Here is a 16,628-nt window from a genome sequence, read left to right on the forward strand (position 1 = left end):
CATCACGAATTTCTCAAACCCTTCACATGTAACCATGTAAGAAGCGACCGAACTGGTCCTCTCTGTAAATTAACTTAATCAATGCATACATATAATTAAGGAATCTGAAAGAACACGAACGCTGATAGCTCATGATTTGAAAGAACACGAACGCTGGGAGAGGATTGCATTGCTAAGTGGTCATGGTCTCATGGGCACCTTCTAGTTCGCTTCTGCCTCCCACTTGTCCACCACCTCATCAAGTGCCGTCGTGGCGGCACCACCCTCACGGAGTCCCTCTGCCGCAGCCTTGTGCAGCTGGGCCACCTTCACCCGCACCATGGCTCCTTTCCCTTCCCCTACCATCAGCTCCCTCACCACCGATGCGATGGTCTCCTTATCCTTCCGCTCGGGCAGCCGTATCGCAGCTCCTGCCCCCTCCGCCAGCATCACCGCGTTTAGCCGCTGCTCGGCGAACAACGGCCACGCCAGCATCGGCACGCCGTGCACCAGGCTCTCTAGCGTGGAGTTCCACCCACAATGCGTCAGGAAGCCTCCGGTGGCCGTGTGGGCAAGCACCTGTGTCTGCGGTGCCCACGACGGCACCAGGAGACCCACGTCCTTTGTCCTCTCCAGGAATCCTTCCGGGAGGTAGGCGAAGGGGTCCTTGTTGCTCTCTGCATTATTGTAGTAGTTGTCGCTGAGCGTGCCCTCGTCGCTGGGGCTGCGCACCACCCAGAGGAAGCGCTGCCCGCTGAGCTCCAGGCCAAGCGCGAGCTGGTGCATCTGCTCCTTTGGCAACGCGCCGGCGGAGCCGAACGAGACGAAGATGACCGACCTGGCCGGCTGCCGGTCGAGCCACTCCAGGCACGCCGCACGCGGAAACGATGGTGGAATCGCTCCGGACTGCCGTATCAGCGGGCCGATAGGGTACACAGGCGGCCGGCCGGGCTCTGGCTGGCGGAGCACCTGGGCAACCTCAGGCTCGACGGCGTCGAAGGAGTTGACGAGGATGGCATCAGCCTCACGGTAGCGCTTGGCGAGGTGCACCATCACCATGTAGGAAGGGTTGGACCTGTCCTGGAGCGGCGAGGGTATGTCCGACCCCGGGACGGGCACGCAGCCGGGCAGGCGCACCGGCTCGGCGAGGTCCCGGAACTCGCCGGCGACAGACGCCGCGAGGTCCGGGAGGCGGAGAACGAGCGAGAGCGCGTGCAGGTTCATGGGCATGAAGAGGCAGCGCGTGCTCACGCCGGCGTCGCGCGCGGCGTCGAACGAGTCCATCCCGAACTGGTCGGCGACGAACGCGACGAGGCGGGTGGTCTCCCTGAGCTCCGAGAGGATGCGCGTGAGCGCGGGCAGGGAGCGCGCGCACTCCTCGGACATGAGCGTCTCGATGGCGGCGTCGCGGGGCAGGTCGGAGAGGTCCACCGGCGGGAGCGGGCGCGAGGCGACGGAGGGCGGCAGGGACGCCAGGAGCGCGCGCTGGGTGGCGGACGCCGTGGACGCGAACGTGATGAGCGTCGCCGTGGCGCCGTGCCGAGACGCGAGGCGCTTGGCCAGCTCCGCGAGCGGGATCAGGTGGCCCATCCCCGGCGTCGCCAGCATGGCCACGTGCGGAGGGCCGGTCTCCATGCGAGTGGTTTTTCCGGCCGGTGGGTGGTTGTTGCGCGCGCACAGTCAAGAGACGGAGACGGAGACGGAGGTCGATCTGGCTCTGGTGTGCTGAGAGTTTTGCGTGCTGGTGTGCTGCGTTTTTATACGCATGCAGCAGACGCGATCAGTCAAAAAGCTCCTCTGACTTCGCTTTAAGCCCTCAATCATTGAGGGTCCTACGGCGGCTGCAGGCTGGTCCTCAGCGTATGACCGTGCGGGGTGGCTTCAGCCGAAGCTTCGGTCGTGACATCACGCGTGACCGTCGTCACGCCCCACATGCACGCATCTGATGCAGATTGATGTATTGATTGATGACTCTGAACAACCGTGCTAGTCATCATCAATGTTAATTAAGACAATAATGTGCATCCAAAATGTGATTTCACAGATACTGTAAGAGGAGAAAATCTAAGAACAAAAACAGCAATTTGGTTTTACCCGTACCAGTTGCAAAAGATGCGGCCCAGGGACATCATACTTGAATAGATGCTCGATACAAATTATAATAAGTAAATCTTTAAATTCATAATTAAAAGTTACTAAATATATGCCCGTGCGTTGCACAGGATTTACGATATTTTATCCACGCCTACGACGACACAATTCAGCTCGTGGCTTAGACGGGCACCATGGGAGACGCATCCAGTGACCGTCGTGAGCCAGGCCACGTAGAAGACGCGGACCTGGCGACGCAAGACGCATGAGCTGTCCGACACGGTGTTACGGTGTTGAAGGGAGCGAGGGGATAGATTAGCATACGACGATGACAAATAATAATTTTTTTAGGCGTATGTATAATAGTAATAGATAGATAGATAGATTAGAAAATGGTCTTATTTCCATTACTGAAAACCATGTAAACAAAACGTTAGTGTATCTCTTCTCTCAAGGGCTAAAACTATCACAATTATCTACTCCAAGAGTAGTGCTTAGTATGGAAGAGATATATAGTGCTTAATTAATTCCATCAGTGTTACAAGTAGAAAAAGATGTACTTATATTTGAAAGCACGGAACTCTTGGTGTGAACATCTCCTAGCTCAAACAACACTTAAGACAAAGGTTAGTCCACTAGTTGCCAATCAATTATGAAAAGTAAACTAGGACTTCCACGTCTAGAGTGTGCACAAAATATAGAAAAACCGTCAGAGGGTACAAAGATATAGAAAACAAATTTTACTCAAATGACTCTCTAAATTATGATTTAGAGTGAAATTTTTAGATAGACTCTTGGAGATACTCAATGGGCCGATCGTTAAAGATAATAATTACCACCTAATTAATTATATATGTTATTAATAATAATTCTTAAAATTCTTACAGTATGCTGGAGGTCTTCTTTTCTCTCTTCACTCTTCTCCTTTGGTTTAGCCGTTTAGGCATGCAAAGGGAACAGGTCAACCAGTTCGCCAACACAATCTGCGCTCCTAGAGACATAGATTTTTTTTATTTTATTTTTTGTTTTTGAGCAAATCCTAGAGACATAGGTGACTTTGTTGTCAAAAATCTTGCTTTTGTGTGCTCCTCTAAGTTGCATCAACATTTGGGTGACACAATGCCAAAGCCTCTGCATTCACAAGGAAAAAATGTGAAAACAGGGACATATTTCAAAGTAAGACATCTAGTAGCAAGATCAATAGATTGGTTGACAAGTAAAGAAGCTGGAATTTCTACACAGTGAATCAAAGTGTTTTTTTTATTATGTGTCGGATACCATAAAAAGGGGTACCCTAAGCGAGAACCAAAAAAATCGCTTAGATCTTGTAAATATCGAAGCCAAGAGACAACCACGAGGCCTCGGACGAGCTACCGACTCTCCGCCTCGCCCGAGGCCCCGCGCCGCAAGGCCTCGGACGAGGTACCGATTCTCGCAAGGCCTCGGACGAGGTACCGATTCTCCGATTCGCACGAGGCCCCGCGCCGCAAGGCCTCAGACGAGGTACCGATTCTCCGATTCGCCTGAGGCCCCGCGCCGCAAGGCCTCGGACAAGGTACCGATTCTCCGACTCGCTCGAGGCCGGCTCGGCAACGACCCCATCACCGCCGCCTCGACCGACTTCTCTGACAGGACGTCACGTCCAACTAACACGTTCAACCACTCCCGCAACGTCAGCCGAACGACGACACGATAGAGCGGAGTGGCCGACGAGACGGGAGTCACATCGATGCCATGTCGTCCGGGACAGGACGGGGCAGAGGTTACCGGCCGCTGTGCTCGGCGCTGTGCCCACGACTGACACCCGTGCTGCACTGTGCTGCCTAACCCCTGCTCCAAGGACAGCGCGGCGTGGAAAGTTAAGTCCAGGTCCCTGTAGCCTCGGAATCGACGTACAAGACCAACTGCTCCCTCCGAGCCTCGGCTATCCGCTTCCGGGCTCCTGTAGCCTCGGGACTCGCGCCCGTCGAGCCCCCCCACGATGGTCCAGCCTCTGCATCGACTGGGCCTCAGCTCTAGGCCTCGGCTCTCTACGTTGTCAGCGCTCTGGGACCAGCACATCGCCCGTAGTACGCTCCATGCCCCGCGTCGGGCTGCAGGAGCTCTCACGTCGTGCACAGGGCCTAGCTCCTGTAGCCTCGGAATCAGCGTACCCGCACCATAGCATCAATCCGGCCTTGGCACTCCGCGCTGGTCAAACGTACAGTGGCCAGCACGCCTCCAACAGAAGAAGGCGCGCCTGCCACAACAGGAGCTCCCACGACGCACAAGATCAGGCGTGGCCGGCGCGTCGCTCCAGTGCACGAAGGACAAGACCGCTCCACCGACCACGGCGCCACAGTGACAAGCTATAGGGCTCGGACATGCCGCCTTCGCTCACAAAACGCCACGTAGCAAATGCATGTACCGCCCCTGTGCCTCCCTTCGACTATAAAAGGGAGTGACCGGGGCCGCTTCTAGGCATCAGAGACTCACACGTGCAAACAACACACACACACACGCTCCCTCACTACGAGAGATCAACATCTCAAGCAACCCACGCCACTCCACGCAGAGACCTAGGACTAGCTCCCTCTCTTGCCCAACTTGTAAGCCCCTACTACAAGCACCTCGGTGCAAGGAATACAAGATCGCTCCCTCAAACTAGACGTAGGGCACCTAATGCCTGAACCAGTATAAACCTTGTGTCTCTTTGCATCACCATCGGGGATTAGGGACACGCAGTACATTTTCACTAGTCGGTTGAGGGCCCACCAGTCCAAAACACCGATAGTTGGCGCACCAGGTAGGGGAGATACTACGTGTCAGCTTAGTCATCCCAACAAGTTCCGGATGGCAGACCCCATGCGACCACTACGTCTCGGCACGGTGATCTGGTTTGGGAGCCTAGAGTTCATGTCTCTAGGATGTGAGTACGATATGGTACTCCTCACACCCAGAGCCCCACCGACCGACGATGACATCATGCACCAGCAGCCCAGGCGTAGGCGGCGCCCGGGCCACCGCTCTCGTTGCGCTCGCCAGGCACGACGCGGGCAGGACCACCCCGACACCGAGCGAGCTCAGGGCGACGCACCGCGATCCGCCAGTATCTCATACCCGGCTGTTGGTACAGAGTCCCTGGCTAGGAACCTGTCTAGCTTAAGCCTGGGCAAGGGAAAGATGCCGGTGGCACGCAGCAATGCCCCGTCATTAAGCTCTGCCCCGCCACCTCCTGAGGAGTCGATTCTGGCGAAGCGGAGCCCGGCGACGGCACCATCCCCGTACTTCTTTGGGTTGGGCAATGCCACCGCCGCTTACGCTTCCGCCTACGCTTCCACTCAGCAGAACCCCTAGGACGCCACCAACGTTTCACCCTTGACCTCATCGCCACAAGCTCGACTCACACCCACGCTGACTCCTCAGAGGAGGACGAGGTGTGGGCTGGAGTAGACTTCTCCGGGCTTCATGACCCTAAAGCCATGCACTGCTTCATGGCCGCGAGCGACTACTGCTTTGGCTACTCCGACTCCGATGACGAAGACACTTACAATCCCACTCATGAGTGCTTCAACGTCGAGCTCGGGATGCCGAGAGCGAGCGATGAGGACGAAGGGGCAAGCAATCGCTCCTCGCCCCGCGAGGGGGTAGGCAACACCACACCTCCACGCGTCGAGCCCCCGGCAGTGTGGAACGAGAACCCCGCCCATGAGGAACTTCGACACCTTGACTTGGAGCAGCTCCGTGAGCTACAGGCCAAGGTCGAACAAGACCGACTCCTTCTGCAACAGCTCTAAGACACTCTCGAGCGAGAGCAACGGGGTTGTGGTGATGGCGGAGCAGCCCGGTGGAGGGCTCGCGACGTCAACCACCACATCAACAACAACGAAGGGGGCGAGCAACCCCCTATCTTCAATCGCGCTAGCCAGAATGTCGCGGCAGCAGCGATGCTACTCCAAACAATGCTTGAGCCCTCTACCTTGGAGGGGCGATGGGTCCACGGCAAGCTCCGAGACCTCCTCAAGACCGCCGCGGTACAGCAGGCCGAAAGTTTCGCCTCTCGATGGCGTGGGGGCGCCTCGGAACTACCCGCGGCATCGCCTCGGCAGGATAGAGAGGCCTCAGTTCATCCCAAGCCTACTCGGGCACCGACAGCCAACAAGGCCCCCTTGGTGCACGACCGACTCAGCGACCGACACGAGGCACAAGGCAACCACAATGTGGTCAGAAGGCGACGGCGCCACGACAACGACAGGCCTGCCCGAGGCTACCACCCACACCGAGGTGGTCGCTATGATAGTGGGGAGGACCATAGTCCTTCTCCTGGGCCACCTGGCCCTCGAGTCTTCAGCAAGGCCATCCATGGCGCTCACTTCCTGGCCCGGTTTTGGCAATCGGACAACCTCGCAAAGTACAGCGGTGAGACCAACCCCGAGCTGTGGCTGGCCGATTACCGCCTGGCTTGTTAGCTAGACGGCACGGATGATGACCTGCTCATCATCCGCAACCTCCCTTTGTTCCTGTCAGACTCGGCGTGAGCCTGGCTCGAACACCTCCCTCCCTTGTAGATCCACAACTAGCGCGACTTGGTAAAGGTCCTCGTCGGGAATTTCTAGGGCACATACGTGCGCCCCGAGGAACTCCTAGGACCTCAAGAGTTGCCACCAGAAGCTAGACGAGTCTCTCCGAGACTTCATCCGACGCTTCTCCAAGCAATGCACCGAGTTGCCCCGCGTCGGCGACTCAGAAATTGTCCAGGCATTCCTCTCTGGCACCTCCTGCCGAGACCTAGTCCGAGAGTTAGGCCAGACTGTATCGACCACAGCGGCCGCGCTCCTCGACATCGCCACCAACTTCACCTCGGGCGAAGAGGCTGTCGGGGCCATCTTCCCCGACAACGATGCCAAGGGGAAGTGGAGGGACGAGGCCCCTGGGGTCTCGGCCCCCCACCTCCCCAAGAAAAAGAAAAAGGGTCACTAGGGGAAGCAGGAGGTCCTCAAGGCCGATCAAGTCGTGGCCGTAGATCGTAAGGATCCCCGAGGCCCTGCCAGAGGCCCCGGGCTCTTCAACGACATGCTTAAGAAGCCCTGCCCTTACCACCAGGGCCCGGTAAAACACACCCTCAAAGAGTGCACCATGCTTCGATGTTACTACGCCAAGCACGGGCTCCCCAACGACGGTGCCAAGAAGAAGGACGTCGGCGATAGGGACAACGACAGGGACAACGGGTTCCCCGAGGTGCGTAACGCCTTCATGATCTTTGGCGGGCCTTCAGCGGGCCTCACGGCGTGCCAGCGAAAGAAGGAGCGCCAGGAGGTCTTCTCGCTTAAGGTGGCCACTCCTCGGTACCTCGACTGGTCTCTAGAGGCGATCACCTTTGATTGGGATGACTACCCCGATTATGTCCCAAACCCCGGGCAGTACCCACTCGTCGTCGACCCGATCATCGGCAACACCTAGCTCGCTAATGTGTTGATGGACAAAGGTAGCGGTCTCAACATCCTCTACGCCAACACCCTGGAGCTCCTAGAGCTCGACCAGTCACGGCTCCGAGGCGATGCCACTCCCTTCCATGGTATCGTGCCAGGAAAACGCACACGACCCCTCGGGCGCATCGACTTGCCCGTCTGCTTCGGCACTCCCTCCAACTACCGCAAGGAGGTCCTCACCTTCGAGGTGGTTGGGTTCAAGGGGACCTATCACGCCATCCTAGGGCGCCCATGCTACGCCAAGTTCATGGTGATCCCCAACTACACCTACCTCAAGCTCAAGATGCTGGGCCCTAATGGCGTCATCACTGTCGAGTCCACATACGAGCATGCATACGACTACGATGTTGAATGCATCGAGTACGCCGAGGCTCTCATGGAGGCCGAAACCCTCATCGTCAACCTCGACCAACTTGGTAGCGAGGCGCCCGACTCTAGGCGTCGTGCCAGGACTTTTGAGCCCACAAAGGCCATCAAGCTTGTCCCGGTCGACCCCACCTACTCTAATGGCTGAGCGCTGAGAATCAGCGCCACCCTTGATAGCAAATAGGAAGCCATGCTCGTCGACTTTCTCCGCATGAATGTCGATGTATTCGTGTGGAGTCCCTCGGACATGCTAGGCATACCGAGGGAGGTCGCCGAGCATGCCTTGGACATCCAGGCCGGCTCCAGACCGGTGATGCAGCGCCTACACCGATTCGACGAGGAAAAGTGTAGGGCCATCGGTGAGGAGGTGCAAAAGCTTTTGGCGGCTGGATTCATCAAGGAAGTGTTCCATCCAGAATGGTTAGCTAATCCTGTATTAGTTAAGAAGAAAAATGGGAAGTGGAGGATGTGTGTGGACTACACCGGTTTGAATAAAGCATGTCCAAAGGTTCCATTCCCATTACCTCGAATCGACCAAATCATCGACTCCACTGCGGGATGTGAAACCCTATCTTTCCTTGATGCGTATTCCAATTACCATCAAATCAAGATGAAAGAATCCGACCAGCTCGCGACTTCTTTCATCACCCCATTCGGCATGTACTGCTATGTGACTATGCCATTCGGCCTTAGGAACGCAGGGGCCACATACCAGTGGTGCATGATCCAGGTCTTTGGCGAGCACATCAGGCGAACCATTGAGGCCTACGTGGACGACATCGTGGTCAAGTCCAAAAGGGCCAGTGATCTTGTCGATGACTTAGAGATAGCCTTCAAATGCCTCAGAGAGAAGGGCATCAATCTCAACCCCGAGAAGTGTGTCTTTGGGGTCCCCCGAGGCATGCTCTTGGGATTCATAGTCTCAGAGCGCGGCATCGAGGCCAACCCAGAGAAGGTCTCGGCTGTGACCAACATGGGACCAATTCGAGACCTCAAGGGAGTGCAGAGGTTTATGGGATGCCTTGCGGCCCTGAGCCGCTTCATCTCGTGCCTTGGCAAAAAAGGCTTGCCTCTGTACCGCCTCTTGAGAAAATCTAAACACTTTTCTTGGACCCCCGAGGCCGAAGAAGCCCTCACCAAGCTCAAGGCACTGCTCACCAATCCTCCCATCCTGGTGCCGCCGACCAAGGGCGAGGCCCTCTTACTCTACATTGCTGCAACGACCCAAGTGGTCAGCATGGCCGTAGTGGTCGAGAGACAGGAAGAGGGGCATGCTCTACCCGTCTAATGACCTATTTACTTCATCAGTGAGGTGCTCTCCGAGACTAAGACATGCTACCCCCACATCAAAAGCTGATCTACGCCGTAGTCTTGGCTCAATGCAAGCTGTGTCACTACTTCGAGTCCCACCTAGTGACCGTGGTGTCGTCTTTCCCTCTAGGAGAGATAATCTAGAACTGGGAGGCCTCGGGTAGAATAGCCAAGTGGGTCATCGAACTCATGGGGGAAGCCCTGTCTTTTGCGCCTCGGAAAGCAATTAAATCCTAGGTCTTGGCCGATTTTGTGGCTGAGTGGACCGACACCCAACTGCCACCTGCTCAAATCCAGGCGGAATGCTAGACCATGTACTTTAATGGGTCCCTGATGAAGACCGGGGCAGGCACGGTTCTGCTCTTCATCTCACCCCTCAGAGTGCACATGCGCTACATGATCTGGCTCCACTTCGCCGCCTCCAACAACACAGCCGAGTATGAAGCCCTCGTCAACGGCTTGCAGATCGCCATCGAACTTGGAGTATGACGTCTCGACGTATGGGGCGATTCGTAGCTCGTCGTTGATCAAGTGATGAAGGAGTCGAACTGCCATGACCCCAAAATGGAGGCATACTGTAAGTTGGTACGTCGCCAAGAAGACAAGTTCGACGGTCTCGAACTCAACCACATTGCGTGAAAATTCAATGAGGCCGTGGACGAACTGGCAAAGATGGCGTCGGCACAGGCCCTGGTCCCCCCGAACATCTTTGCCAGAGACCTCCACAAGCCTTCCATTGACTACGCCTCGGCGGTGGAAGAGGGCCCACCGGTCGAGCCCACCACAGAGCCCGAGCCCCCCTCTATCACCGAGACCCCTACAGCCGAGCCTGAGGTCATGGAAATCAACGCGGAGCCTCCCAAGGCCAACCAAGGCATGGACTGGCGAGTCCCATTCCTTGATTGCCTCGTTCGAGGAGAGCTTCCTATAGACAGGACCGAAGCCCGACGGCTTGCGCGACGAGCCAAAACTTACGTCCTCAGTAATGATGAGTTGTACAGGCGAAGCCCATCCAGCGTCCTCCAACAGTGCATCGCCACCGAGGCAGGCCAAGCCCTACTTTGGGACTTGCACACAGGAGCCTATGGGCACCATGCAGCGCCTCGCACGCTCATCGGAAACGCCTTCCGCCAAGGGTTCTACTGGCCAACGGCGGTTGCTGACGCCACCAAGCTGGTACGCTCCTGCAAGGGATGCCAGTACTATGCATAGCAGACGCACCTCCCGGCCCAAGCCCTCCAAACCATCCCCATTACATGGCCATTCGCCGTGTGGGGGCTGGACATGGTTGGGCCTCTGCAGAAGGCCCCCGGGGGCTATACCCATTTGCTGGTAGCTATTGACAAGTTCTCCAAGTGGATCGAGGCTCGTCCGATCACTTGAATCAAATCCGAGCAAGCGGTGCTATTCTTCACTGATATCATCCATAGGTTCGGGGTTCCAAACACCATCATCACTGACAATGGGACATAATTCACCAGCCACAAGTTCCCAATGTTCTATGACGACCACCACATCCGTGTGGCCTGGTCGGCCGTAGGACACCCTAGGACAAATGGCCAAGTAGAACGTGCCAACGACATGATCCTACAAGGTCTCAAGCCAAGAATATACAACCGGTTGAAGAAATTTGGCAAGAAATGGCTTGCCGAACTCCCATTGGTCATCTAGAGCCTGAGGAACACTCCGAGCCGAGCCACGGGATTCACACCGTTCTTCCTGGTCTATGGAGCTGAGGCCATCCTCCCCACTGACTTGGAGTACGGTTCCCCGAGGCTATAGGCCTACAACGAGCAAAGCAACCGCACTGCCCGTGAGGACGCCCTCAACCAACTAGAGGAAGCCCGAGACGTTGCGCTACTATACTCGGTCAAGTACCAGCAAGCCCTACGACGCTATCAAGCCCAGCGCATTCGAAGCCAAGACCTGAAAGTGGGCGACTGGGTGCTACGACTAAGGCAGAGCAATAAGGGCCGCCACAAGCTGACCCCGCCATGGGAAGGGCCATACATCATCGCCCAAGTGCTAAAGCCCAGAACCTACAAGCTAGCCAATGAGAAGGGCGAAATCCTCACCAACGCTTGGAACATAGAACAGATACGTCGCTTCTACCCATAAATTTCCAAGCATTATATACATTGTTTCTCGAAATACAATAAAGAAGCGTTCTTTAGTTGTTCTAATTTTTTGAGAAAGCCCCCCCATCGATGGGGGATCGACGTTATGATAATGCTATAAGGGAGACTCGGCTCTACCTCTGCAGAGGTGTCCATCGCGGGGCTCGAACAAGACTCGGCTCTGCCTCTGCAGAACTGAGCCTCCCTCGGGGGCTAGAAGGGGGGATCCCTCCCCTAAGTCCCAGACACTGTTTTTAGTCATTTTTCGAAAAAATTTCTACGCCAAACTCTCTTGCGTACTCTGACAAATCAATTGTAAAAAACCTAAGGACCGAAAGTCTGTCTTAGGACAGAAAGGCCAGCCGAGCTGCGAGACGGCCTACGCCTCTAGGCTACGGCAACTCCCTCACCACCTTTTTGCCCGAGGTGCAGCTTAGGCTCCGAGGAAGTTTTTTGCAAGAGATATGTTCAAAGATGAGACAGAGGGCAGAGGCTCGGAAATATAATAAAAAATGATTAGAAAGCATATACACCCAAGTACTTTAAAAGGCCTCGATGGCCACGAGCGTTATGGTACAATGATGTAAGCCCTAATCTATTTACATGGCCCCTTTGGCCTAGGTCAAAACTCTGGGTCGCCAGCGTCGACAGTCGGCGTAGGAGGAACCACCTCCTCTTCGAACAAACTGGCCAGTGCCATGCTAGGGGCCTCGGTCGCCTCCACCAGCTTCATGACCTCCTCCCTGGCCTTCTCGTCATCTTTAGCCATGACGTAACCATCGCTGACGGCCTCGAGGTCGATGCCGGCGTAGTGTGAGGAGACGACAGCCAGGACACGCTTGATGCCCGTATGCAACGCCCCCCAGAGCCGCTCATGGACTCGGCCGCTCAACGCGATCAAGCGGCTCCCGAGGGAGCTACCTGACTCGACCCCCCGACCTCCAGGGCCTCGCAGGTGGCACGGGCGGCGCTCTACAGCGCGTTGTGCTCCCAGATCTCGGCTTCAAGCACCGCCTGCACTTCGACGGAGGCCTCAGCTGCCCGGGAGACCTCCTTCTCCAACCCTGCACCAAGACAAGCGGGATGGGGTTAAGCACAAAAGGAAATAAGCCAAACAGGGGTGAAGGCCTATGAGACTCACCCTCGGCTTTCTCCTTCCAGCTTTGGACCTCGACCTGAGAGGCCTCGGCCGCCCTGGAAGCCTCCCTCTCCAGCTCTGCGTCGCATCATGGAGTTAGGGGTCAAACGCAAGAAAAACAAATAAAACAAGGGCCACGGCTCAACGGGACTCACCCTCGGCCTTTTCCTTTCAGGCTAAGGCCTCGACCCAGGAGGTCTCGACCACCTTGAGAGCCTCCGCCAGGGCACCTTTTGTCAGTAGGTGCGTGCCCTGCTTCACCCCCAGTTGCCCGGCGAAGGCCTTAGCAGAGGCCTCTACTTGTTCGGCCCGGGACCTAAAGGTGCCCTGCTCGTCGGCCACTCGGGTCAACTCCTCCTCCAACTCCTTGATCCGCGCCGCCAAAGGGGTGGCCTGCTCCCGAGCCGTGGCCGCCTCAGCCTTCATATCAGCACAGCAAAGGCGGAGGTCCTCCACCTCCGCACTCCATGCCAATAGAAGCTCGTTGGCACCAGCGAGCAGGTCCTTCTACTGCCGGAGATGGTCCTAGACGTCCTCTCCCGCCGGAGGAACATTGATTTCCCAAGGGACCGGGACTCGAGCTCCTGGATAAGCGAAACACACATCAAGTACCACGCGAAGAAAGACGATGTGGCACAAGAGAGGAAAGCATGTACCTAGGCGACACCGGGCAAGTCCTCAGCCATAACGGACAGCGCTGTCCGCAGCAACCGCTCCGCCAGTTGGCAGAATTGCTCGAGAGAGCTCCAGCGCCCCCCCTCAGCCACGTCCTCAAGGGCGAATAGAGGCTCTCCCTCAAGGTCATCCTGGCTCCACCATAAGACACGTGGGCTATCCCACCCGCAGGGCTCAGGTCATACCCGGACGAGGGCCGAGCTCCCCTCGCCAGGAGTCAGGACTGGCTGCTCCGTGGTGCTGGCCGCGTCGGCGTCCGCCACCTCCTTCCCCCGAGAAGTATCATCGAAAGAGATTGAATGAACCTCCACCTCCCAAGCGTTCTCCTACGATGGCAGTAGGTCTTGGACCGGGGCGGTACCGAAGCTTGCCTCGCCTCCATCTCCACATCCTGGGCCGCCGGCCCTGCCTCCGTCTCCACCACCTCAGCCTCGGTGGTCCTAGGATCCCCGGCGTTCGCCACCTCGACTTCAGAAGTCCTAGGGCCTCGGCCTCGCCCTCGGTGGCCTCAGCGATCGTAGGCGCCTCCTCCCTTGCCTGCTCCATGGCCGCCTCGGTAGCCTCTCCTTGGGTGACCAGCTCCTTCGGGTCGGCCTTGGCCAACGCCGCGCCATGCTGCAAGGCAGCCTGTGCGTCCACCACCCATCGGGCGGTGGAGCTGGTGCTCACCTTGAGCACCTTAAGTGGCGCTAGCGCGGGCGCTTTCGCCTGACGCTTTTGGTTGAAAACAAACCACCCATGAGGTCATCATATGACCAAAGAACGAGTGGGAAATGTTGCAAACCCCACTGACAAAACACTTACCTCGAATGGGGACACAATAGCTTTCGCAACGCGCCCCTCATCCTCGGCAGTGGCGGTGGCGGTGGCAGTGGCGCGGCCGCTGTGTCCGCCAGAACTAGCCGGCCCTCACCGGACTCCGACGCTCCCTCGTCCTCGCAGGGGTGGTGGTGGGTCACCCCTACCGTCGCTCGCTCCACCTCCACCACCGAGCCCATTAGGCTGACGGCGTGCTTCCCCAATGCCCGAGTCTTAGGCGTGTCGGCCTTGGCCCCAGGGCGGGCGATCGCCAGCCTTGAGGCGTCCTCTCCTCCTCGTCCTAGAGACACCGGGCCGCTTATTGACGCCCCGGGCGCTGTCTCCCTGACGTCAGGGAGATGGTCTAGAGGACCCCACCCCACCTCGCTCTCGTCGTCATCGCTCGAAGAATCCATCGACGACGATGACGGAGATGGCTCCTCTAGGAGACCATCGTGCCTCTGCTACCGGCGATGTTTCTCTAGCTTGTCGTGCTCGAGGCTCTTTCTCTTGCACCTTGCCTCCTCGACGTCCTTCTGCTCCTTGTATGCCTCGGCGCATGCCCTGTTCTCAGCTCGCTGCTCGGCGTCCTCGGGAACAGGCGGCGGGGAGGCTCGCACATCCCTCATCCCCTGCAGGAACGACAAACGCAATAAGGGAACGAACCAAAAATGTGAGGAGCAAGAAGGCCTCGAAAGCCGCAGCAACACGCAACTTACTAGAGAGATTACCCCTGCGATGAACGCATTGGGAATGGGGTTAGACCACTGCTCCTTAGTTGCCCCTCCACCGTCTCTCTCACCCAACGTAGAATCTCCTCATCGGAGAGGGCGACGGCAGACAACCGGACGCCATCAATCGGCTCATCCGGTGTCATCTCAAACATGCGCTACCACCGAGCCATCAGCGGTAGCACCCTCTGGCAGTGGAAGGCCACCACGACCACGACCGTCGTAAGGCCACGGCCGTGCAACCTCTCTAGGACCCTTAGGAGCAGCTGTAGCTTGGGCTGATCAGCCAATGGGACGCCGTACCTCCACCTCTTCGGCTGGCTCTCCACGACCTGCCCGGTATAGGGGGGAAGCCCGCCGTCATCATTGCGGAGGTAGAACCAGCTGTTGTACCAGTGGTGGTTGGATGATGCGAGCTAGGCCAGGATGTAGAAGGGCTGCCGGTCTTGGCGCACTTGGAGAGTGTAGCTGTCGGCCCTCAATGCCTTCCGCGTACCCGTCGTGCCCGTCGGCTTGGTGATGAGCCCCACCTGAAAGAAGTGGAGCCAGAACTCCTAGTGGGGGGCGATGCCTAGGTACCCCTCGTAGACGGCGACGAAGATGACCGCCTACGCGATGGAGTTGGGGTTGAAGTTGTGGAGCTCCACACCATAGTAATGCAGGAGTGCCCGCATGAACCGGTCCATCGGCAAGCAGAGGCCACGCTCGTGGAAGGCCACAAAGCTCACGATGTATCCATCACGTGGCCTCGGCTCCGGCTTGTTCCCCGGAGCGATCCACTCCAGCCTGTTGGGGTTGGTGACCGGGCAGAGGAGACCATCGTCAACGAGCGACTGCAGCGTCGCCGCAGATATGTCGGACGGACCCTAAGGATCTGCCTGGAGGACAATGGCGTCGCCAGCCATGAGAGTGGTGGAGAATGCGACTACGGCGATAACGCGTGCTCTCGCTTACTCTCTCTCTCTCTCTCTCTCTCTTCTCCTCCCCCTTCTCTCTTCTTCTCCCCGGCGCTCTCTTCCGCTGTTCTTGGCAACCGCTCGAGGGCAGAAAGGACTAATGCAGGTAGAAAAGGTAAGGAGGAGCAGGGGCGCGGCTCGTCATGTATTTATGAGGGGAGAAAGAAGGTGAATGGGCGGGCAACGAAACCAGGAAGATTATTTCCTAGATCTGGCGCAGTTAATGCGGATCTGGCCAAACCGCCCACGTGCCCTACTTTTTCTCGCTAACCGCGCACGTACGATAACATCCCATCCGCAGACACCATGTCATGGCAGGCGCCGTTCCGTCTCCCTAAGAAACTGCCTCAAAAGGCGCACCCTTCGTCGTCAGCCGATGGGAGGGGAATATTCCCCACCTGATTCCTTTTAGGCTAAGGAACTGGGCACCGAGCCCGTTATGGTCCAGGAGTTCGAAGGCTGGGCCCCCGAGGGTCTCGATAGCCGCCCCACAACAAACAGAGTCAGGAATGACTATGGGCGAGCCTGTACATGGTCAAGGCCCAAGCAAGCAATTGCTTGGGATGCCCTAAGTCGTGTCCGAGACCGGCAGGGAGGTCTCTGAATGGGATCCCACCGTAGGGAGGCATCGAGCCCCCGGGGCCAATCAAACGGCCCTGACACCCACTAGAGAAGCCCTCTGGTACTTTTGGAGTGTGTCTCTAGACCGCTAGTCGACCCCTATCAAATGGGGCATGGGCCTCCACTTGGACTTACCCGATAACAGCTCACTAGAGGTGTCACTGCTCATGCCCACCGAGGGTAGCCTGGCACACTCCAACCCTCCTTCCGAATGAAAAGGATGTGCGAGGGTCGCACAAAAAAGACAAGGAAACTCCTGATCGCCCTCTTGCTCCGAGTAGAGGCTCAAGGGCTCTTCCTGCAACCAAGCCGAGGCCCAGCGACCCGAACTCGCACTCGGGGGCTCGGCAAACACGATAAAACGACTAAGGAACTAG

The 16,628-nt window shown here is 57.3% G+C and overlaps 1 protein-coding gene across 1 annotated transcript; it reads right to left on the reverse strand.

Moving 5' to 3' along the window:
• Positions 1 to 11: 11 nt before the first annotated feature.
• Positions 12 to 1,697, reverse strand: LOC136528884 (UDP-glycosyltransferase 72B3-like). Its single transcript, XM_066521880.1, has one exon. The coding sequence runs from the start codon at positions 1,612 to 1,614 to the stop codon at positions 202 to 204; it is 1,413 nt and encodes a 470-aa protein (XP_066377977.1). The 5' UTR covers positions 1,615 to 1,697; the 3' UTR covers positions 12 to 201.
• Between the last annotated feature and the right edge of the window lie 14,931 nt (positions 1,698 to 16,628).

Source organism: Miscanthus floridulus, chromosome 19 (assembly GCF_019320115.1).
Source record: "Miscanthus floridulus cultivar M001 chromosome 19, ASM1932011v1, whole genome shotgun sequence".
Classification (NCBI taxonomy): Eukaryota; Viridiplantae; Streptophyta; class Magnoliopsida; order Poales; family Poaceae; genus Miscanthus; species Miscanthus floridulus.

Bases quoted from the DNA above. Each gene is read 5' to 3' on its own strand.
- LOC136528884 (XM_066521880.1), bottom strand. From the start codon at position 1,614: ATGGAGACCGGCCCTCCGCACGTGGCCATGCTGGCGACGCCGGGGATG.